This window comes from Protopterus annectens, chromosome 16.part0 (assembly GCF_019279795.1).
Source record: "Protopterus annectens isolate FY-2018-M chromosome 16.part0, PAN1.0, whole genome shotgun sequence".
Taxonomy (NCBI): domain Eukaryota; kingdom Metazoa; phylum Chordata; order Ceratodontiformes; family Protopteridae; genus Protopterus; species Protopterus annectens.
The window spans coordinates 868,607,539-868,630,845 of record NC_056750.1 but is presented as its reverse complement, the minus strand read 5'-3'; the positions used below and the strand labels follow the sequence as shown (position 1 = coordinate 868,630,845).

The 23,307-nt window shown below is 40.9% G+C and overlaps 1 protein-coding gene across 5 annotated transcripts in view; it reads right to left on the bottom strand.

The window, feature by feature from the left end:
* Positions 1–23,307, bottom strand: part of LOC122790457 (DNA repair protein SWI5 homolog) — a 1,611,811-nt gene that overhangs the window by 421,129 nt on the left and 1,167,375 nt on the right. For 3 of the 5 annotated variants that reach the window (XM_044058002.1, XM_044058000.1, XM_044058001.1), the window contains one exon: positions 13,612–13,682. The exons of the other annotated variants lie outside the window; for them this stretch is intronic. In XM_044058002.1, the coding sequence (XP_043913937.1) occupies positions 13,612–13,682 (71 nt within the window). The remainder of the gene's footprint in view (positions 1–13,611; positions 13,683–23,307) is intronic. 5 annotated transcript variants of the gene reach the window in all.

Sequence of the window (23,307 nt, the reverse complement as noted above, 5' to 3'; positions counted from 1 at the left end):
CGAAGCCACCAACTGAGATCCTGTTTGCGCCTGTCCGTGAGTAGTATAGGGTAAGAAAGTGGAAGACGTTGGTGAGACCACTGGGCAAAAAGTAGCGACTGAAGGAGTCTCATATGTAACCTTGCCAAAGGGACTAACATAATCATCGCAGCCACTGTCCCCAATAGTTGGAGGACCTATCTTGCCTTTGCTCTTCTCAGGAGAAGCAAGGTATGAACTTGTTGTAGGACTCTGATTCTTTCCTGTGGTAGAAACGCCCGCATGAGGATGGTGTCTAGTTCTGCGCCTATAAAAGTGACATGCTGTGAGGGCAACAAGGCAGATTTTTCCCAGTTCAATGCGATGCCCAGCTGTTGACATAGGTTTATAGTAGCGTCCCTGGTCTGAATTAGTAGATGCCTGGTGGTGGCAGTAAGGAGCCAGTTGTCCAGATATGGAAACACTTAGAATCCCTGACATCTCAAGTGAGCAGTCACCACTGCCATGCATTTGGTAAACACTCTGGGGGCTGTAGTGAGACCAAAGGGCAGGGCTCAAAACTGAAAATGACTGGCTCCCAGCCGGAAGCATAGGTGACTTCTGGATGCCCTGTCCATCTTGATGTGGTAGTAAGCATCCTTGAGGTCGATGGAGCACATCCACACTTCTTTTCCCAACAATGGGAGGACAGACTGCAATGTGACCATTTGGAACTTGGACTTTTACACGTGGGTGTTCAACTGGCTGAGATCTAACATGGGTCTCAGGTCCCCTGTCCTTTTTGGCACCAAAAAGAATCTCAAGTAAGTCCCTAATCTGATCTGGTCTGAGGGGACATGTTGGATGGCTCCTTTTTGTAGCAGCTTTGAAACTTCTGAAGCTGCGTAATCCCTTTGACTGGGTGGAACATCTGGGATCTTCTTGATTGGAAGGGGATCTGACGAGAAGAGGATGACATATCCTCCAGAAATTATTCGTAGAACCCATTGTTCCTGGGTGATGTCTTGCCAGGCCTCCGGGTATAACGAGATTCGACCCCCGACTGGCTCCGGAAATGCACAGTCGGGCCTCCCATCAGGAGCGGTGGTAGGGACAGCCACGAAAGGAATTGCGGTCTCCAGAGTTGTGGGGGCCTCCTCTGCCCCTAGGGTGGCATCTCCCTGAATAACCACCTCCTCCTCTGCCTCTGGAAGGGGTTCACTTTGTGCACCGGGAAAAAACCTCCGTGATTTCTTGAACCACATTTTGCCACCCCTCTGGGCCTTGGGATAAGGCCTAGAGGGAAGGGAAAAATGGACTCCTACAGCAGACAGAGTTTTTCCCTCCTGCTCACACCTGGTGAGGGTGTCTTTCACCTTAGTTCAGAACAAAGAGGAACCATCGAAAGGGGCGTCGGTGAATGAAGACTTGAAGGCCTCCGCGAAATGACAAAGGCGCATCCAGGCCTGTCTCCTTAGAGCAACTCCTGAACTTCCTGCCGTACTCGTTCCATTGGCTGCATATGAGATTAGCCTCATGGAGGAGTTAACTATGGAATTGAGGGTAGACATCTGAGTGTTAACCGTCTGGGTCATCTCCTCAGAAACGTTACCCATGAGAGTATCTCCAAGCTCCTTGAGGAGATCTCTCTGGAGCCGTGTAAAGTGAGATAAATAATTCAGTGACCGTAAGGTAAAGTTCGCTGAAGAAAGGGTATGCTTCCCATACCGGTCCATGGTCCTAGACTCTTTGTTAGGAAAATGGACGGTGGAAGAGGTCTCGGCTAATTCCTTCTGAGTGGCCACAGCCACCACCATGGCATCTACAGGGACTCCCTTGGACAGAAATTCCTTACCAGGAGGAGCAGACAAAAATTTATTGGGTCTCCTGGGGACTGGTTCCACAGAGTCAGGAGTCTCCCACAAACTTCAACAGACCAAATCCAGAAGCTCTTCGAAGGGTGGAGATACCCAGGAGGTGGCGGGCTGAGCACCAAAGGCCTTCAGGAAGACCGACTCCTCCTCGGAGGGGGCTTTGGATGACAAGTCACCTCTTTGTTTCAAAATCTCTAGGATGTCAGAGAAAGAAACATCCTCAGAGGATGACTTGGGGGACCCCTCCGATTCCTCGAGGTCAGTGTCTGATGTGAGAGACTCATCCTGGGAATCTTTGTGCTTCCTCTTGCACATCTTCTTTCTGGGTGGCTCCTCAGGCAAGGACTCTGAGGGGCCCTCAGAAATGTGGGGACCACTCATGGGAGTACCCTGAGGCCGTGGGGCTCCGCTGTCTAGAGATAGATGGCAATCAGAGACCTGCACTGGTGTAGTAGGGGACAGAGTGACCGACCCACATGATGCCACTGACGACCTGGCCAGCGCACTCCACATGGCCTTGAAGGCCATTCCTCCTAAGTCCGAGGAGCGACCAGCCTCAGAAACCACAACAGGAGTCAGACTTCCCCGCGCCGAAGCACCGAGAGGGAGACTAGGAACTGATAGGTGTCCCGAAGCCTCTCCCTCAGGTCTGATCGAAGAATCCTGAGTCCTGAATCCCGTGGACGGCGCCGACGGGGTCGAAGCTAATGTCGGTACCGATAAGCCAGGAGGGGCTGTCAGAACTGACCTAGGGACATCACATGGTGCCGAGCACTCCGGCTCCAAAAGTGGAGATATGCTCAGAGGAGGAAGTATCGAAGCAGGTTGAAGGATGGCCTCCAGAGCAGAAAACAATTTTGCCAAAACCAGTGACTGAAGGAGTCTCTGCACCACTCTATCAACGTCCACATCTGATAAGGTCCTGGAGGATTTAGAGGATAGAGAGGGAGATCGAGACCTCCTCTCCAAAGGGGACATGCGTGGAGGTGATGCTGGCCCAAGGCTAGGCGATCGGCTCCGAATAGGTTCCAAAATTATTGGAGCAGATGCCGGTTCCATAACCACAGACACTTCCTGCGGCCGCGAGGACAATGGAGCCGAGGATGTCGAAGCAGACTTTGCTCATTTCTCCAGTGGCTCCGAGGAGACTGATGGAGCCAGAGATCTCTTTTTAGATTTCGAAGATTTTGTCTTGGAGATGGAAGCAGTTTCCAGACCTTCCTCAAAGGAGGGTTTCAGAAGTCCCTTCAAAATCAACTTATTCTTCCTTTCCTGAAGAACTCTCGGACTAAACGCATGACAGAAACTGCACGACTCCTGGAGACGGATTGCTCCCAGACAATACACACAGACAGAATGTCCATCGGTAATGGACATTTTATAGCTGCACCTAGAGCACTTCTTGAAGCCCGAAGGCTTGTGCTCCTTAGAATCTTTGGACATAGTTAGCTACAACAAAGCACCAAAGACAACAATAACTGCCAACAGTGCCAATGGTAAAATGGTCACAAGGCGGGAAAAACACTACCACAAACGAGAACCTCAAGATCTCTAACTAAAACGATCCTTAGCCACAACACAGGAGGGGAAGACTAAAACCTCTAATTTAAATGGTTTTAGACCTGTAAAAACAAAATAACACAAGGAAGCAAGGGACAGACTAGGTCCTCTAACTGAAACGGGCCTAGCCCATTGGAACAGCTAGTGGGATACCACAGAAAAAAACGATCAAACACAAAACTTTTTCACCATACAAGACCAGAGCACACAATAGCTATTAAAATAGCTTTATGTTTGCAACCAGTTCTCTAATAATGAAGAAAAAGGGTACTTAGCCACAGCCAAGAGCGAGACCACGTCTGAGCTACACGAGCGGCAAACGAGATCTGGGGATATAAAGCAATGCAGCATGGGATACCATCTTAGCCCAGCCAATAGAAAGACTTCGAGCTAGAAAGGTTTTGGCCAAGTCGGAGCCGACATTCGGCTCCGAACCCACGGGTAAGAATGTAGGCGAGATTGGACTACATAACATCTTGTGTTCGGTAAAAGTTAATTGTCTTCAAGGATAGTGAGTGATGTGAGGCTGGAAGGAGATGTTAAACAGGCTGAGTAATAAAGTTTGAACACAAACATAAAAGACTGGCGGCAGTAGACCTGGTGCAAAATAGGAAGAATGAATTATTTATTTGCTTTGCTGCTAAAAGAGCTGATGAGACTGTACTATACTGGAATTAACTGGAAACAACTGAAATGAGACTGGAACATAAGTCTTTATCTGTTAATTACCCAAATTCATGCTGAACAGGTGCCAGTCTCTCCTTTAATGGGCCAAGTCTTGTGTACTTTTCAGAATGAATTCTCCAAACACTATAGTTAATTTAATAAGGCTTTATTAGATGTTTACAATATCCAAATACTGTCTTCATTAACAGTGCTGATAAACAATAACAGTCTGCAGAAATGCTGGGATGCTGGTTAGTTGGCTGAACAGTGCTGCTAAATATATCCAAAGTTTCTGCATGTATATTCTGGATGTCCTGAATAATGTAAACTGAAACAGTGTTTATTTGACCTGTCTGCTGTATTCAGTCTCGAGCATCTGTATTGTAGCTTCCTTTCCAAAATACTGGATATTTAATCTTTTCTGTATGTCAGACTGAACTAACTAATTGACTTCCCTAACTGTATCTGAAGTATACTTTAACAATACCAAAACCTTATTTATTTATTTATTTATTTATATTTGTTGACCGGGAGTGTCCGACTGGACGTAGGTCCATTTTCAGTGGAGGCCCAGGGAGAAAAGCTCCACAGTTAAAATAAACAGACAGTAGTTACATTAGATTACATAGCGATTAACAATTTACACAGCAATTACTTACAACATATTTACAGATGAAGAACATAGTACATCAGTAGACAACTAGAATCTTTATCTGTGAAGTACATAACAGACATTAACAAATGTTGCAAGAAGAAGTTCCTGCTGTATAATAAGCACTGGCTTATGAGCATCTGAGCTTGCTATAACCAAGGTAGTTAATGGAGTGGAAAGAAAGGTAGTGGTTGGATGGGGAGGGTGATATTAGAGTGGGAGTTGCAAGGGCATAGCCAGCATGTTTTAGGTGCTTTTAGTAAAGTTTTGAAGTGGGTGCATGATGGTATGGAGGTAATTGTGGGTGGGAGGGAGTTCCATAATTTGGCTATGGTGCAAGAGAATAGTGCTTCACCAGCAGAGTTATTGGCTTTAGTGATCTGCAAGTGATTTTTGTTGCTGGATCTTAGTGGTCTGGTGGTGCGATAGGGTTGGAGTAGATTCTGGAGGGATGGGACATTTAGTGGATGGTTTACTAGTTTGTTAGCGAGTGAGAGTTGATACCATTGAAGGAGGTGGAGTTCAAGCCAGCCCAGTTCAGCAAGTGAGAGACAGTGGTGACTACGGTAGGATGCCCCTGTGGCGAATTTGGCGATTTTGTTGTAGCAGGTCTCTAGCTTGTTTAGATCACATTGCCTTAGGTTGTTATATATTAGAGAGGCATAAAGTACGGTGGCAATCTTGGAAAACCTTGCAATGCTTTACACACCTCCTTAGCCTTGGTTACCTTGGTTTCCAAGCCTGGTCTTACATGTGTTTCTATCTAGCATTCCATTGCTATTTACATGTTTCTCTTGAGAAAGGAACATTCTGTACCTGGTAAGATTGTATCTTTCCCTTGAGAAAGGAACATTCTGTACCTGGTAAGATTGTATCTTTCCCTTGAGAAAGGAACATTCTGTATTTCTGTATTTTCTGCACATTTTATGCTTATCTTTCCTTTCTAATAAACTGTCTTTCTCTGAAACTGAATACATACCTCTGACTCTATATTTTCAGAACTTATTCTACCTAAATGTAATATAGTGAATTTACTGAGAATACCCTAATTCTAACAGCTGCGATAGTATTATAAACTTTTTCATAGGTACACAAATTCTTCACAAATGAGTTGAGCTAGCTATTCTGTCACATATGCCTATAATAACCATTTGTTTCCTGTGACTGAAACATTTTAAATAATAGAAGAATCCTAAACAGCAAGCTGTAGGATAAGTCACCAGCCTTGAAAATGTGCATGATTTTTGCAAGTTATGAATATGTAAGATGAGATATGATAAATAAAAGAAAAAATAAAGTTAAGTGAATTTTATGGAGCAGAACGCAAGTGCATGCTGCCATTGACTTTTGTGCTGTATTCGCTAGTGTTAATTCAGCTAAGGAAATGGAAAATGATGATGAATAATCAATTCTACTGCTCAAAGATAATTTTCAAATGTATGTTTATCTTGTCTAGGAACCTAATGGTGATTATAGCAGACAAGTGAGTTCTTGTTTTGAGAATTTGTGGTGGTCACGGGTAGCAGATGGGAGAGGAAGCACAGTTTTCCATTGCAAATTCAAGGTGGCTACATCAGCAGAAACCAAGCAAAAACAAAACTAAACAAATCTGCTTTTCTCCAAAAGGGCCAATTTCAATAAGCAAGGTAACATAATAATAAAAACTGTGAATAGATATAGATTGGAATAGTGATTCACATCTGAAAGTTTTGTTACTTTTGATATATATATATATATATATATATATATATATATATATATATATATATATATATATATATATATATAGGTTCAGTGTGTTTCATTGTACATTCAATGTAATGAATGTTTATTTAGCCAGATTATGGCAAACTGCTACTTCACTGCAGGATGCTGACATTTATTCTGTGGGATCTCTACACAGTACGGTGGCAAGTGTGACTTTGCCCTTTCCCACTGGTTTGTGATCTCAGAGTTGGTATATATAATTAGCAGTGGGTAAGGGTGCAGAGGGGTCCGCTCCCCTTTCATAAAGCATTTTTTCCATTGAGTTTTGACTATTTGTAGTCAATGTAGTGCATGTGTAAGAAAAGGGAAATACATTGTGCATTGCAGCTAGCAGCCCACAGTCCCTGCTTCAGCTTTAGGCCAACATATGTGCGTTACTGCTTATACAGTTGTTTCTACTTAAGGTCAAAATGTGTACAGTTTTGCAACTTACACTGCTTGAGATGAAATGTTTTGCTTGCTTAGGGAACTGTAGTCTTTAACCTGCAAGGTTGCTATGCTCCTAGCTTGTTCTTTGAGGGTAGTACATAACTGCAAAGCTATGGGGTGTGGGCATCTGATAATCAGAGGTTAATCACAGAGTATAATTTTCCAGCTGTTTGTTTCTGATTTACATGAACTGAAATATTCCATTAAATGGTGGACGAGTTAATGCTTTTTTATTTAGTGAACAATGTGAAAGTAACCATGACAATTCCTGCACTAAGAGATATCTGGATACAGAAGAGGCTGAGAGCACTACAACCATGTTATTGGCTCTACCAAAGATAACAAAAGGGTTGGGAGAAGAAGTACTCATGGGTACATTCTGTGATAATTTACACTTCGCTTCCTGTGGGATAAACTTCACCAACAAGTGTGCGGGGGGGAAAAACATGAAGAGTCACCAAACAGCCAAGACAGATCTACAAAGCTAGTAGTTACAGAAACAGAACTTCATGATGCAGAATTCATCCAGCCACATGCCTCATTTGGTAACTCTATGAAAATTACTATAGCATGGGTTATAGCAGTGTATGATGGGGTGAATTCATAACTATTCATGTGTTTATCGAGTCTGGCACAACACTGGCACAGGCAATGTACTTGAATTCACCAACTGCAGCAAAATAAAGTTGTGGGAAGAGAAAGACTCTGTGCATTACCTTGAATGCACTGGCACCATACTCAAGTCTACAAGATCTAGGATCTTCTAACTTTTACACTGCATCTGATGCTTCCAATAAAGAAGTAAAAAAACTGTTCCCAATGGCACTTCTGTCCTTTCACTACAACCATAGCAGCCAGCAAAAGTTAGCTGATTTCTATAAGGATCACAATGATCCTTACTGACAAATATCATAGGCAAAATATCATAGGCATATTAGAGCAGAAATGGCTGCAGTTGAAGCAAATGTCCAGTTATACTGTAGGCAACACTTCTGTCAGAAAAGGGAATAATCATAACTATCTTAAACATTTTCAGTCTGAAGTCATACAGCTAAAAAAAGAAGTTATGTTCTTACCATAATGTTCCATCTATGTTGTTGATCTTTATTCATTCTTGAAGAATGGGACTCTGCTCTGATCCTCGGAACTTGCTCGGTCAAATCAAATACAGCTCACGTCAGCCAAAAAAAAATCTCTCGAGCTAAGACTCTACCAACAATGCCCCTCTCTCTAGTACCTCAGATTGAGTTTGCAGCCAAGTAGAGAAAGATAACAGAAAGATAACAGAAGGCACGTCTGAGGTGAAACCTAAAGGCTCCCAGTACAACTGTTAAAACCTCCAGAAGTCCATAGGAGGAGGCAGGAGGGTGGGATGCCAAGAACGAATGAAGATCGACAACACAGATGGAACGCTATGGTAAGAACATAACTTCTTTCCTGATATTGTCAATCTTCATTCATTCTTGACGAATGGGACAGAGTCCCCAGCTACTTTAGGTCCTGGTTGGCCCTATGGGAAGAATATTCCTGAGAACCATCAACCTGCTGCCCTGGTTGTTCCCTCGGCTGCATGAGCGATCAGCGACATGGATGAGTTCGATATAGACTGCAGGGTGGCAAGCTGAGAGGCAACCTTATCCACACCTTGTCAAACACAGCTCTGACGAGGGTATCCGAAAGCTCCTTTATCAGATTCCTTTGGAGTCTAGTGAAGTGTACCATGAAATTCAAGGACCTAAGAGTGAAGGTTTATGATGCATAGACCCGCTTCCCAAACCTGGCCATTGTCCGAGACTCTCAGTTAGGAGGGTGGACAGTGGAACTCTCCTTGGCAAGTTCCTTTTTGGTGGCTGCTGCTGCCATCACCATGGCATCTACTGCTAAACTCTTTCCCCAACATGGTTGATCTTCTGGAGCTGATAAAATTTTGTCTGGCATCTGGGGAATCAGCTCTATGGAATCAGAATCCTTCCAAGCCCATTGCGCGATTAGCTAAATAAGTTCATCAGCGGGCGGGGTCAGCCAGGAAGTAGATGGGTGAGCACTGAAAGCCTTCCTCGGAGAATGGGTTTGTGGTCTTCCAATCACCCCACTGTTTTAAGATTTCCAGGATGTCTCCAAATCAGACATCTTCAGGGGTGACCAGGGGGAACCCTCCCCTTCATTGTAGTTTGAGTCTTTATGACAGATTCCTCTTAGAATATAAATGCTTCCTCTTACAAGTCTTCTTATGGTGTGGTTCCTCAGTGAGGATCAATGAGGAAGATTCCAAAGAAGAGGGGCCCTGAACAGGGATCTCCTGCAGTTTTTCTTCACACTGTCTTGACGTTAGAGATAGTGGCAGTTGCAGTCCAGAAGGTACAAAGATGTGACACTCTGATGTAGATAGGGCCACTTGAGAGCCCACTGAGGTTAAAGCTCTCTCCATGATCTGGAAGGCTGGCCCACCCAAAGAGGGATCTGAGCCTGGAACCGAGAAAGACAACCTCAGAACTGGGGTCACACGCTGCTCCAAAGGACCACCCTCCAAAACAGGAACCGGGGAAGAGTCTGAAACTGTCAGGGTTCTGAGAGCCAAGGACAACTCCGAGAAAACAGGAACCATACAAGATCCCTCTGAACCAACAGCCAAACTACAACCCCGAGAGTCTACAGGTTTTAAGGGAATTGAAAAGCCAATCCAGGTACAGGAGGAGGAGCTTCTGTCAGCACTGTAACAGCTGGAACTGGGGTAACTGAAGTGGTGGGCTCCGAGTCTAGTGAGGAGGTCAGAGGAGGAAAATCAGGATTAGTCCTAGGAGACAAGATGGGAGGGAGGGGTGAGTGGGTGCAGGAAGATCCCCGGCCGCCAAAAGCTGATCCACTAATCTCACCAAGTCTACCTCAGAAAGACTTTTGGTTGATCGGACTGACATCCCCGAGGGAGACTCTGGACTATCCAAGAAGGGACTGGGAAGATGACCCAGAAGGGGAGTACCTTGTTCTGGGAAATACTAATGTTTCATGCTTAGACACCATAAGCTGCAGAGCGAATGGAGAAGTCAGAATAGAGTGGGAGGTCAAAGATGCTGGTGCTGACAAAACTGTCAGTGCCGAGGCTGTCAAAGTCAGTGCTGATGAAATTGTCGGTACCGAAACTGTTGGTACCGAGGGGGTCATAACTGTCTGTGCCAAAGCTTGTTTGACAATCAGTTTACGAATCTTACTCTTCAGTTCTGTGGAGACTAATGGAACTGGAGACGTGTGCCTTTTTGAGTCTGGCACTGATGGACAGCCCAGCACCTAATGACTTCTCTTTTTATGTTCAATTTTGGTGGAGAAGACTCTGGCTTATATATGGCTTCACCAAAGGAGGATTTTAGCAATCCCTTCAGAATCAACTTAGTTTGGCATTCTGCCAGTGTTCTAGAGCTGAAGCCCTGACAGATCTTACAATTAAGTTTCAAAATGTGGTGCACCGAAGCAATATATACATGAAAGATGCCCATCTGAATTGAGCATCTTTTTTCCACAATCTTGGCACTGTTTGAAGCCTGATGTGCCTTTCTGCTTTTCTGCCATTTAAAAGAAAAACACACACACACACACACACACACACACACACACACACACACACACACACACACACACACACACACACACACACACTAAAAGGACAGAGAAGAAAGCTACCAACAATGGTAGGGAGAAATACCAAAAACAGTAAATGAGGAAAATACCAGTGATGGTAAAAAAAGGAGATTACCTAAAAGGTAAAAGGGAGGGGGAAAATTACCAACAATGGTAATACAAATTACCGTTGGGTAAGAAGAGTAGAGAGCTAATTTACGCACAATAAATATAACCCAAGATAAAAAAGAAACTACTTAAAAGTATAGAAAGTATGTCTTAAAGAAAAGAATATTGAAGCACTTAGCTGGAGAGTATCGAAGCACTTGGCTGGAGAGTATCGACTGACGCGTCTTGTTATCAGACCGGCAAGAGAGATCTGGAGTAATAAAGAGAGAGGCACTGTGGGTAGAGTCTTAGCTCAAGAGTTTTTTTGGCTGGCTTGAGCTGTATAACGTTCAAGCCAGTTCCAAGGATCGGAACAGAGTCCATTCGTCAAGAATGAATGAAGACTGACAATATCAGATGACATGTTTTCTTTCCTAGTTCAGGACTGGAAGGACATTATTCAGCATGCTGAGGCTGTCACTGATGCCAGCTGTTTCAATACTGCTGGAATGCTGGCCAGCAATAAAAGGCTACTTCAGTAGTCAGGGGCCTGAGGAATGTTCATTCTTTAATTTAGAAATTGGTGGAGGCTGATAAGGATACTTTCTCAGATAATAACATCTTTGAGGCAGAGTGTTACATTCACTTCGTACATAAAATTTTCCCAATTTTCCACAGATCAATAAAACTAAAGCAACACCATCACTGCTTCTGAGGTGTATGCAGTCATTTAGGAGTCACAGTTGAGCTGCACAAAAAGATGGACAACCAGTATTTTGGAGACAAAAGAAGCATCTGTTTAGGGCACTTTTCCCCACATGCAGTAGGTATGGTGTGTTTCTCAAGACGTTTCCACATTTTACAGCAGGGCACTTTCATATCTGCAAAAATGGTTTGACTTTAACAGTAGATCTTTTAAAAATTATGCATGGAGCAAGTCTTCAAGAAACAGTACGATAGGCTAAACTACAGACAACAGCTCTTAAAGCTGAGCAATGTGGACATGGCTGGACTCTATTCAGATTACAGTGCTTTAAGCACTGCACTGAAATGCCACTACAGCTGAACATGACAGAAGCAGCAGTTGCTGAACGGTGGGTGAATTTCTGCAGCAAAGCTGAAGACTGCACTATGTTGTACAAACTGATGCAGTCTGTACTATTATTCCTGGCTAGTAACAGTTATATGAACAGAGTATTTTGTTTAATGGGAAATCCATGGACTGATCAAAGGAACAGAATGCTCATATCTCTGGTAAAAGCTGGAATGCAGGTCAGCCTAAGCAGCTGTGCACAACATCATATATTTATTAAAGGAAATCAAAAACTTCCTGAAGCCAGGAAGTCCAATAAAAAAATACACAGTCAAGCACAAACAAGCATGTCTTTTCAGTGATTGCAAGAAGAACTCCTGTTGGTGACTGAGTGTGCCATTTTCTCTGCCTTGTTTTCTCTTCCTAGTACTGTGGACTGCTTGTATTTGTACTGTGTAAAAGTAATGCTTTACTTGCAATGTTTTTCAATAAAAGATTTTTTCCTTAACAGTGCAGTAGCCTTCTGATTGGACATGTCATAACAATTTACTGCAACACAAAGCAAACCAATGAAGCTGGAAGGCATGAACACAATGAACTACTCTGTAAATGTAGTGCTATGTTTTCGCTTTTTTTTTCATATAGCACTTTTTTCTAAGGAGTACATGATGCAGCCACAGACATCTACTTGGACACACTGAACAAGTGAAGGTGGAAGCCAGCAACACGATGGACATGGACATATACATTGATGGGTTAAACTTTACAAGGTGACACCCACAATTCATTTACAATGCAAGAATTCAAAACAGGGGAAGTTACCAATACAGAGAGACCAATCACCAGTGAAGTCCTTCAGGGTTCTGTGCTGGGATTTTTCTTGTTTGGGATATCATTTTCTGAAGTTAAAGCCAATACCACAGGGCTCTGGCTAAGTTTGCAGATGACTGCAAGCTAGATCATCACTGAATCCTCAAATGAGTTGGACATCCTGCAGAAAGGTTTGTCCAAAATTAATTACTGGTACCAAAATCATGTGACGAAACTAAATGCCAAAAATGCATGACTGTATTCCTTTGGGAAGTCATCTATGCCAAGGAACTGCCACATTGACAATATACCCCTAAGAGCAGACCTGTTGTTCAGGATTTCAGAACTTATGTGGACAGTGACCTAACTTTTGACCAACATGTGTCTACCGTTGCAAGAAAGTCCATCTATATTTAATTCCTTATAAACAAAGGGATTGTGTCTAGATCTAGGGATGTCACTGTCCCCCCCTTAACTCAGCCTTCATTATGACAATTTCTGAGTATAATGCCCCCTTTGGCAATTATTTTGTTCAGAGACATGCAACAGCTGGAATGCCCACAGAGATACCATATTAAAGGATACGTGTCCTACTTGGACCAACTCAAACCCTGTCACTATACTCAGTATCCTACAGAATTCTAAGAGTTGACCTGTGTCTGGCATACAAGGCAACCTCTGACCCAATACTGATGGATTTACTGCACATCAGTAAGCCAAATGGCATCAGAATGACTTGGTCTAAACCTCTTTTGCAACATTAACAGAACAGTTTGGAAGGTCAGGTACATTTCGCAGAGGATACTGCTGCTCTGGAACAGGCCTCCCATCCACATAAAACAAAGATCATCCATGTCCATATTCAAGCACAACTTGGAACTATGGATGGGAAACAGAAAAATTACTCCGGGACTGCCACCTGTACTACAAATGGATGGAGGCAATTTCTAAATACTTTATCCCATGCATGGGTCCTCTCAAAGTCTCTACGGTATGATCCCAGTTCTTCCCATTAGCGGTAATACACAATTATCAACTATGGGCTGGGTAAGGCCAGTCTCTTAAAAAATAAGACAGGTTAATTTGACCATAAAATAGGAAACTGGCTAGGCATAAAATAGACATCAAGGTAGCCTAGTACTTACGAACACAAGCACCGTAGAGACAGTGCGACAGACCAGGTGAAACCAGCTGTAGTGTGCTTCTTGGTATAGGCCTGCCAATGAGAAGGTAGAAAATTCTATTCAAAAGTTGAACAGAATACATTAAAATACTTACATGTAGGAATGTGAAGGAATTTGTTTGCTTACAAAATATCAGTGTTACTAGCAGTAAGGCATTTTGGAGTATCACAAATGCCAGCACTGCAGATAGGATTTTTAAATACTTTTATTAAATTACCACTTAAGACAAAGGCAAATGTATATTAACAGAAAAGAAAACAAAGCACATTATGATTTTTCCATACACTTACATTATGCAGCACAAATCCTTTCTTTTTTCAGTCCAACATGAAACTGATGAGCTGCTGCCTGCCTTTAAACCTCCTCCTGAATGTTATTCTCCATGTATTATTCCCACAATTTCCATTTATTTCTGTACGACATGCTTCTTCTCTTTTCCAGTTTGTACATCCCTTTTACAATATTCAATACTTCAAATACAGTTTGTAGAAACTAACTTCCATGTTCTGGTAATTGCTTGTTAAGCAGTCAAAAGAAGTAAACTTGATAAGGCCTTATTATGTCTAGACAATTCTGATCCTGCTCGTCAGCTCAAAATAATAATTTCCTTCATTACAGATATTTACTCTGCCAATATTTCTGATGGAGTACTCCATATGGAATTTTTCTGAATGTGACAAATTATTACACTCTTAAAACTTTATATTCCCAGTTATCTCTTTCTTCCCCCATCACACCTCCACCATTTGCCATCTACCTCAGGAAAACTTCAAGTCTGCTTGGGGTATAAAAATACAAATGCAAACACTTCCAAGCAAAGATCCTGTACCTCTGGACTTTGTTGCACACTTGGAAGCCATACAAATGTCCTCCCAACTGTTCTCTAGTAAATTGCTTTTCCAGTCTCTCTTCCGAATCTTTTTTAACCTCCACTGAATGACTCTTATAGTTAAACAAGCAATATTTTATATGCCATATTAATTATCCTTTTTTTTTAACAGCAGCTTCTGTTCTAGACTCAACTAAGAAGTCTACCAGAGCAGGTATTTCACTTAACATTCCCTTATCCCTTTCTCTTTGCCAATATTCTGATATCAATCTCCAGGAGGGAAGGCAGTCACCAGCCTGCAGTACAAACATCTTCTTGGCCTCATCCCACTCTATTATCGTTCCCTCTCTAGTTATTTTCTCCCAATACCTTAGTTCCTTTTCTGCCTTTACCCATGAAAGACCACCTCCCTCTTGACTACTTTCTGTGCCTCTACTTGCAATCATATCCATTGGCAAAATATCCTTCCTCCATTTGTGTGTGGGCTCAGTTCTGCTACTTTATGAATATTATATTCTATATGGTTATTACTCTTTTCCTTAAGGATCTGCGTCCAGAATCTGACTCTCTCTCTTTATTTCCTGAACTCTGCCCCCCCCCCACTTCATGCTTCATCATCCCTTTCCATTTAGAATTATTATCTTCTGTTTGCGTTTTGCTTATTAGCCTGTGTAGCTCTAAAAATATCTCTTCAAATCAGGTAATCCTAAATCAACTTCCTCTACTGAAAAGATCAACTTATCTCACTTAATCATTGTTCTCTTTCCCTCCCAGATAAATTCCTTCAAGTCTTTATTAATTACTGGCCAAAACCTCTCTTTTGACTGATAAAAATAGTCTGACCCATATATAAAACTAAAGTGATTAAGAACATTTTCCCTGCTTGTGTCTTACTATCCATATCCATAAACAAGAGCTAACAGTTTCTCAGTTTTTGTATTATCTTTTTAATCTCTTTCCACACATCATACCGCAACAGAAGCCTTTTTAATCCACACTATTAAATACTTCAACTTATTGTATCCCCATAAATATGGGTATTGCTGAACCAATCTGTGTATGGGTTCATAATTTGCAGTTTTAGGCATTTAGGCAATAGTAAGGTCCTTTAGGTAATACAGCCACCACAACTTTCTTCCAAAATGTTGGTGCTTCCCCCCTTTTTAAAATGCTGTTAAACAAAATCTTCCAGAACTTTATCACTTTCACACATACATGCAAATATTTCAAGCATGGCATTCCAGCCTGCCAGAATACCAAAACAGATGTTCTTATAAGTGTCCAGGCTGTTCTTAAAAATATCTAAACTAGTGCTTGCTTTAATATAATTTGGTAGTCTGTTCCATGCATCAGTTACTCTGTCACAGAACCAGTTAGTGCACTTCTCATTCCTATAGAACCTTCTACATAGGTTATCTGATGATTCTCTAGTACTTTAATGTAATTTGGTAGTCTGTTCCATGCATCAGTTACTCTGTCACAGAACCAGTTAGTGCACTTCTCATTCCTATAGAACCTTCTACATAGGTTATCTGATGATTCTCTAGTACTTTAATGTAATTTGGTGTCTGTTCCATGCATCAGTTACTCTGTCACAGAACCAGTTAGTGCACTTCTCATTCCTGTAGAACCTTCTACATAGGTTATCTGATGATTCCCTAGTACTTTAATGTAATTTGCTGTCTGATCCATGCATCAGTTACTCTGTCACAGAACCAGTTAGTGCACTTCTCATTCCTATAGAACCTTCTACATAGGTTATCTGATGATTCTCTAGTACTTTAATGTAATTTGGTAGTCTGTTCCATGCATCAGTTACTCTGTCACAGAACCAGTTAGTGCACTTCTCATTCCTATAGAACCTTCTACATAGGTTGTCTGATGATTCTCTAGTACTTTAATGTAATTTGGTAGTCTGTTCCATGCATCAGTTACTCTGTCACAGAACCAGTTAGTGCACTTCTCATTCCTATAGAACCTTCTACATAGGTTATCTGATGATTCTCTAGTACTTTAATGTAATTTGGTGTCTGTTCCATGCATCAGTTACTCTGTCACAGAACCAGTTAGTGCACTTCTCATTCCTGTAGAACCTTCTACACAGGTTATCTGATGATTCTCTAGTACTTTAATGTAATTTGCTGTCTGATCCATGCATCAGTTACTCTGTCACAGAACCAGTTAGTGCACTTCTCATTCCTATAGAACCTTCTACATAGGTTATCTGATGATTCTCTAGTACTTTAATGTAATTTGGTAGTCTGTTCCATGCATCAGTTACTCTGTCACAGAACCAGTTAGTGCACTTCTCATTCCTATAGAACCTTCTACATAGGTTATCTGATGATTCTCTAGTACTTTAATGTAATTTGGTGTCTGATCCATGCATCAGTTACTCTGTCACAGAACCAGTTAGTGCACTTCTCATTCCTATAGAACCTTCTACATAGGTTATCTGATGATTCTCTAGTACTTTAATGTAATTTGGTGTCTGTTCCATGCATCAGTTACTCTGTCACAGAACCAGTTAGTGCACTTCTCATTCCTATAGAACCTTCTACATGGGTTATCTGATGATTCTCTACTACTTTAATGTAATTTGGTGTCTGTTCCATGCATCAGTTACTCTGTCACAGAACCAGTTAGTGCACTTCTCATTCCTTTAGAACCTTCTACACAGGTTATCTGATGATTCTCTAGTACTTTAATGTAATTTGGTAATCTGTTCCATGCATCAGTTACTCTGTCACAGAACCAGTTAGTGCACTTCTCATTCCTATAGAACCTTCTACATAGGGTGTCTGATGATTCTCTAGTACTTTAATGTAATTTGGTAGTCTGTTCCATGCATCAGTTACTCTGTCACAGAACCAGTTAGTGCACTTCTCATTCCTATAGAACCTTCTACATAGGTTGTCTGATGATTCTCTAGTACTTTAATGTAATTTGGTGTCTGTTCCATGCATCAGTTACTCTGTCACAGAACCAGTTAGTGCACTTCTCATTCCTATAGAACCTTCTACATAGGTTATCTGATGATTCTCTAGTACTTTAATGTAATTTGGTGTCTGTTCCACGCATCAGTTACTCTGTCACAGAACCAGTTAGTGCACTTCTCATTCCTGTAGAACCTTCTACATAGGTTGTCTGATGATTCTCTAGTACTTTAATGTAATTTGGTAGTCTGTTCCATGCATCAGTTACTCAGTCACAGAACCAGTTAGTGCACTTCTCATTCCTATAGAACCTTCTACATAGGTTGTCTGATGATTCTCTAGTACTTTAATGTAATTTGGTAGTCTGTTCCATGCATCAGTTACTCTGTCACAGAACCAGTTAGTGCACTTCTCATTCCTATAGAACCTTCTACATAGGTTATCTGATGATTCTCTAGTACTTTAATGTAATTTGGTGTCTGTTCCATGCATCAGTTACTCTGTCACAGAACCAGTTAGTGCACTTCTCATTCCTGTAGAACCTTCTACACAGGTTATCTGATGATTCCCTAGTACTTTAATGTAATTTGCTGTCTGTTCCATGCATCAGTTACTCTGTCACAGAACCAGTTAGTACACTTCTCATTCCTATAGAACCTTCTACATAGGTTATCTGATGATTCTCTAGTACTTTAATGTAATTTGGTGTCTGTTCCATGCATCAGTTACTCTGTCACAGAACCAGTTAGTGCACTTCTCATTCCTGTAGAACCTTCTACACAGGTTATCTGATGATTCCCTAGTACTTTAATGTAATTTGCTGTCTGTTCCATGCATCAGTTACTCTGTCAGAGAACCAGTTAGTGCACTTCTCATTCCTATAGAACCTCTTACATAGGTTGTCTGATGATTCTCTAGAACTTTAATGTAATTTGGTAGTCTGTTCCATGCATCAGTTACTCTGTCAGAGAACCAGTTAGTGCACTTCTCATTCCTATAGACCCTTCTACATAGGTTATCTGATGATTCTCTAGTACTTTAATGTAATTTGGTAGTCTGTTCCATGCATCAGTTACTCTGTCACAGAACCAGTTAGTGCACTTCTCATTCCTATAGAACCTTCTACATAGGTTATCTGATGATTCTCTAGTACTTTAATGTAATTTGGTGTCTGTTCCATGCATCAGTTACTCTGTCATAGAACCAGTTAGTGCACTTCTCATTCCTGTAGAACCTTCTACATAGGTTGTCTGATGATTCTCTAGTACTTTAATGTAATTTGGTGTCTGTTCCATGCATCAGTTACTCTGTCACAGAACCAGTTAGTGCACTTCTCATTCCTGTAGAACCTTCTACTCAGGTTATCTGATGATTCCCTAGTACTTTAATGTAATTTGCTGTCTGTTCCATGCATCAGTTACTCTGTCACAGAACCAGTTAGTGCACTTCTCATTCCTATAGAACCTTCTACATAGGTTATCTGATGATTCTCTAGTACTTTAATGTAATTTGGTGTCTGTTCCATGCATCAGTTACTCTGTCATAGAACCAGTTAGTGCACTTCTCATTCCTATAGAACCTTCTACACAGGTTATCTGATGATTCTCTAGTACTTTAATGTCATTTGGTAGTCTGTTCCATGCATCAGTTACTCTGTCACAGAACCAGTTAGTGCACTTCTCATTCCTATAGAACCTTCTACATAGGTTATCTGATGATTCTCTAGTACTTTAATGTAATTTGGTGTCTGTTCCATGCATCAGTTACTCTGTCAGAGAACCAGTTAGTGCACTTCTCATTCCTATAGAACCTTCTACATGGGTTATCTGATGATTCTCTAGTACTTTAATGTAATTTGGTGTCTGTTCCATGCATCAGTTACTCTGTCATAGAACCAGTTAGTGCACTTCTCATTCCTACAGAACCTTCTACATAGGTTGTCTGATGATTCTCTAGTACTTTAATGTAATTTGGTGTCTGTTCCATGCATCAGTTACTCTGTCACAGAACCAGTTAGTGCACTTCTCATTCCTATAGAACCTTCTACATAGGTTATCTGATGATTCTCTAGTACTTTAATGTAATTTGGTGTCTGTTCCACGCATCAGTTACTCTGTCACAGAACCAGTTAGTGCACTTCTCATTCCTGTAGAACCTTCTACATAGGTTGTCTGATGATTCTCTAGTACTTTAATGTAATTTGGTAGTCTGTTCCATGCATCAGTTACTCAGTCACAGAACCAGTTAGTGCACTTCTCATTCCTATAGAACCTTCTACATAGGTTGTCTGATGATTCTCTAGTACTTTAATGTAATTTGGTAGTCTGTTCCATGCATCAGTTACTCTGTCACAGAACCAGTTAGTGCACTTCTCATTCCTATAGAACCTTCTACATAGGTTATCTGATGATTCTCTAGTACTTTAATGTAATTTGGTGTCTGTTCCATGCATCAGTTACTCTGTCACAGAACCAGTTAGTGCACTTCTCATTCCTGTAGAACCTTCTACACAGGTTATCTGATGATTCCCTAGTACTTTAATGTAATTTGCTGTCTGTTCCATGCATCAGTTACTCTGTCACAGAACCAGTTAGTACACTTCTCATTCCTATAGAACCTTCTACATAGGTTATCTGATGATTCTCTAGTACTTTAATGTAATTTGGTGTCTGTTCCATGCATCAGTTACTCTGTCACAGAACCAGTTAGTGCACTTCTCATTCCTGTAGAACCTTCTACACAGGTTATCTGATGATTCCCTAGTACTTTAATGTAATTTGCTGTCTGTTCCATGCATCAGTTACTCTGTCAGAGAACCAGTTAGTGCACTTCTCATTCCTATAGAACCTCTTACATAGGTTGTCTGATGATTCTCTAGAACTTTAATGTAATTTGGTAGTCTGTTCCATGCATCAGTTACTCTGTCAGAGAACCAGTTAGTGCACTTCTCATTCCTATAGACCCTTCTACATAGGTTATCTGATGATTCTCTAGTACTTTAATGTAATTTGGTAGTCTGTTCCATGCATCAGTTACTCTGTCACAGAACCAGTTAGTGCACTTTTCATTCCTATAGAACCTTCTACATAGGTTATCTGATGATTCTCTAGTACTTTAATGTAATTTGGTGTCTGTTCCATGCATCAGTTACTCTGTCATAGAACCAGTTAGTGCACTTCTCATTCCTGTAGAACCTTCTACATAGGTTGTCTGATGATTCTCTAGTACTTTAATGTAATTTGGTGTCTGTTCCATGCATCAGTTACTCTGTCATAGAACCAGTTAGTGCACTTCTCATTCCTATAGAACCTTCTACACAGGTTATCTGATGATTCTCTAGTACTTTAATGTAATTTGGTAGTCTGTTCCATGCATCAGTTACTCTGTCACAGAACCAGTTAGTGCACTTCTCATTCCTATAGAACCTTCTACATAGGGTGTCTGATGATTCTCTAGTACTTTAATGTAATTTGGTAGTCTATTCCATGCATCAGTTACTCTGTCACAGAACCAGTTAGTGCACTTCTCATTCCTATAGAACCTTCTTCATAGGTTATCTGATGATTCTCTAGTACTTTAATGTAATTTGGTGTCTGTTCCATGCATCAGTTACTCTGTCACAGAACCAGTTAGTGCACTTCTCATTCCTGTAGAACCTTCTACTCAGGTTATCTGATGATTCCCTAGTACTTTAATGTAATTTGCTGTCTGTTCCATGCATCAGTTACTCTGTCACAGAACCAGTTAGTGCACTTCTCATTCCTATAGAACCTTCTACATAGGTTATCTGATGATTCTCTAGTACTTTAATGTAATTTGGTGTCTGTTCCATGCATCAGTTACTCTGTCATAGAACCAGTTAGTGCACTTCTCATTCCTATAGAACCTTCTACACAGGTTATCTGATGATTCTCTAGTACTTTAATGTCATTTGGTAGTCTGTTCCATGCATCAGTTACTCTGTCACAGAACCAGTTAGTGCACTTCTCATTCCTATAGAACCTTCTACATAGGTTATCTGATGATTCTCTAGTACTTTAATGTAATTTGGTGTCTGTTCCATGCATCAGTTACTCTGTCAGAGAACCAGTTAGTGCACTTCTCATTCCTATAGAACCTTCTACATGGGTTATCTGATGATTCTCTAGTACTTTAATGTAATTTGGTGTCTGTTCCATGCATCAGTTACTCTGTCATAGAACCAGTTAGTGCACTTCTCATTCCTACAGAACCTTCTACATAGGTTGTCTGATGATTCTCTAGTACTTTAATGTAATTTGGTAGTCTGTTCCATGCATCAGTTACTCTGTCAGAGAACCAGTTAGTGCACTTCTCATTCCTATAGAACGTTCTACATAGGTTGTCTGATGATTCTCTAGTACTTTAATGTAATTTGGTGTCTGTTCCATGCATCAGTTACTCTGTCACAGAACTAGTTAGTGCACTTCTCATTCCTATAGAACCTTCTACACAGGTTGTCTGATGATTCTCTAGTACTTTAATGTAATTTGGTGTCTGTTCCATGCATCAGTTACTCTGTCACAGAACCAGTTAGTGCACTTCTCATTCCTATAGAACCTTCTACGTAGGTTATCTGATGATTCTCTAGTACTTTAATGTAATTTGGTGTCTGTTCCATGCATCAGTTACTCTGTCACAGAACCAGTTAGTACACTTCTCATTCCTATAGAACCTTCTACAAAGGTTGTCTGATGATTCTCTAGTACTTTAATGTAATTTGGTGTCTGTTCCATGCATCAGTTACTCTGTCAGAGAACCAGTTAGTGCACTTCTCATTCCTATAGAACCTTCTACATAGGTTGTCTGATGATTCTCTAGTACTTTAATGTAATTTGGTAGTCTGTTCCATGCATCAGTTACTCTGTCAGAACCAGTTAGTGCACTTCTCATTCCTATAGAACCTTCTACATAGGTTGTCTGATGATTCTCTAGTACTTTAATGTAATTTGGTAGTCTGTTCCATGCATCAGTTACTCTGTCACAGAACCAGTTAGTGCACTTCTCATTCCTATAGAACCTTCTACATAGGTTATCTGATGATTCTCTAGTACTTTAATGTAATTTGGTAGTCTGTTCCATGCATCAGTTACTCTGTCACAGAACCAGTTAGTGCACTTCTCATTCCTGTAGAATCTTCTACATAGGTTGTCTGATGATTCTCTACTACGTTTTGATAATCCTAAATGTTCCCAGAGGTACCAGTCTCTAAATGCCATATATACCTGAATAAGATCTCCTCTTAAATATCTAAAAGATACACTGCACAAGTTCAGATATTTTAGTATTTCAAAATAACTTAAATTTTCACATCTGTGGATGGCCTTGGTATAGTTCCGCTGTACTCTTTCTAGTTTACTCATGCTTATTTTATTGGTTTTATTTGGTTTCCATATAATTACTCCATACTCCGGTTTGGGTCTAATGCAAATAACAAATAATGACTGCATTATTTCTGATATCCTAGACCTTTTATGCAAAGTATAGTTATATAACTATCATTAATCAATTGGCTGATATGATTAGAAAAACTCAAAGCTTGATCTACCCATATTCCCAGGTCCTTATATGAATCTATAGTTTCAGTCACTGTGTGTTGTACTAAATATTCACCTTTCAATTTATGCCCCTCAAATCTCATATGCTTAGTTTTTGATGGATTTATCAGCATATTATTGTCCTGTGCACAAATGGTTAACTTAGTGAAGTTCTTTTGCAGGCATGACCTATCTGTAAACAAATTTCAGGTCTTCCTCATACAGACTGTAGAATACCTCAGATGAAGAAGACAGGTCTGAAAGGTTCAATCTAGACAAGTAAGGGCCTAGGACAGAGCCCCGAGGGACAGACACCCTGACTAGAAGTAGAAAACTA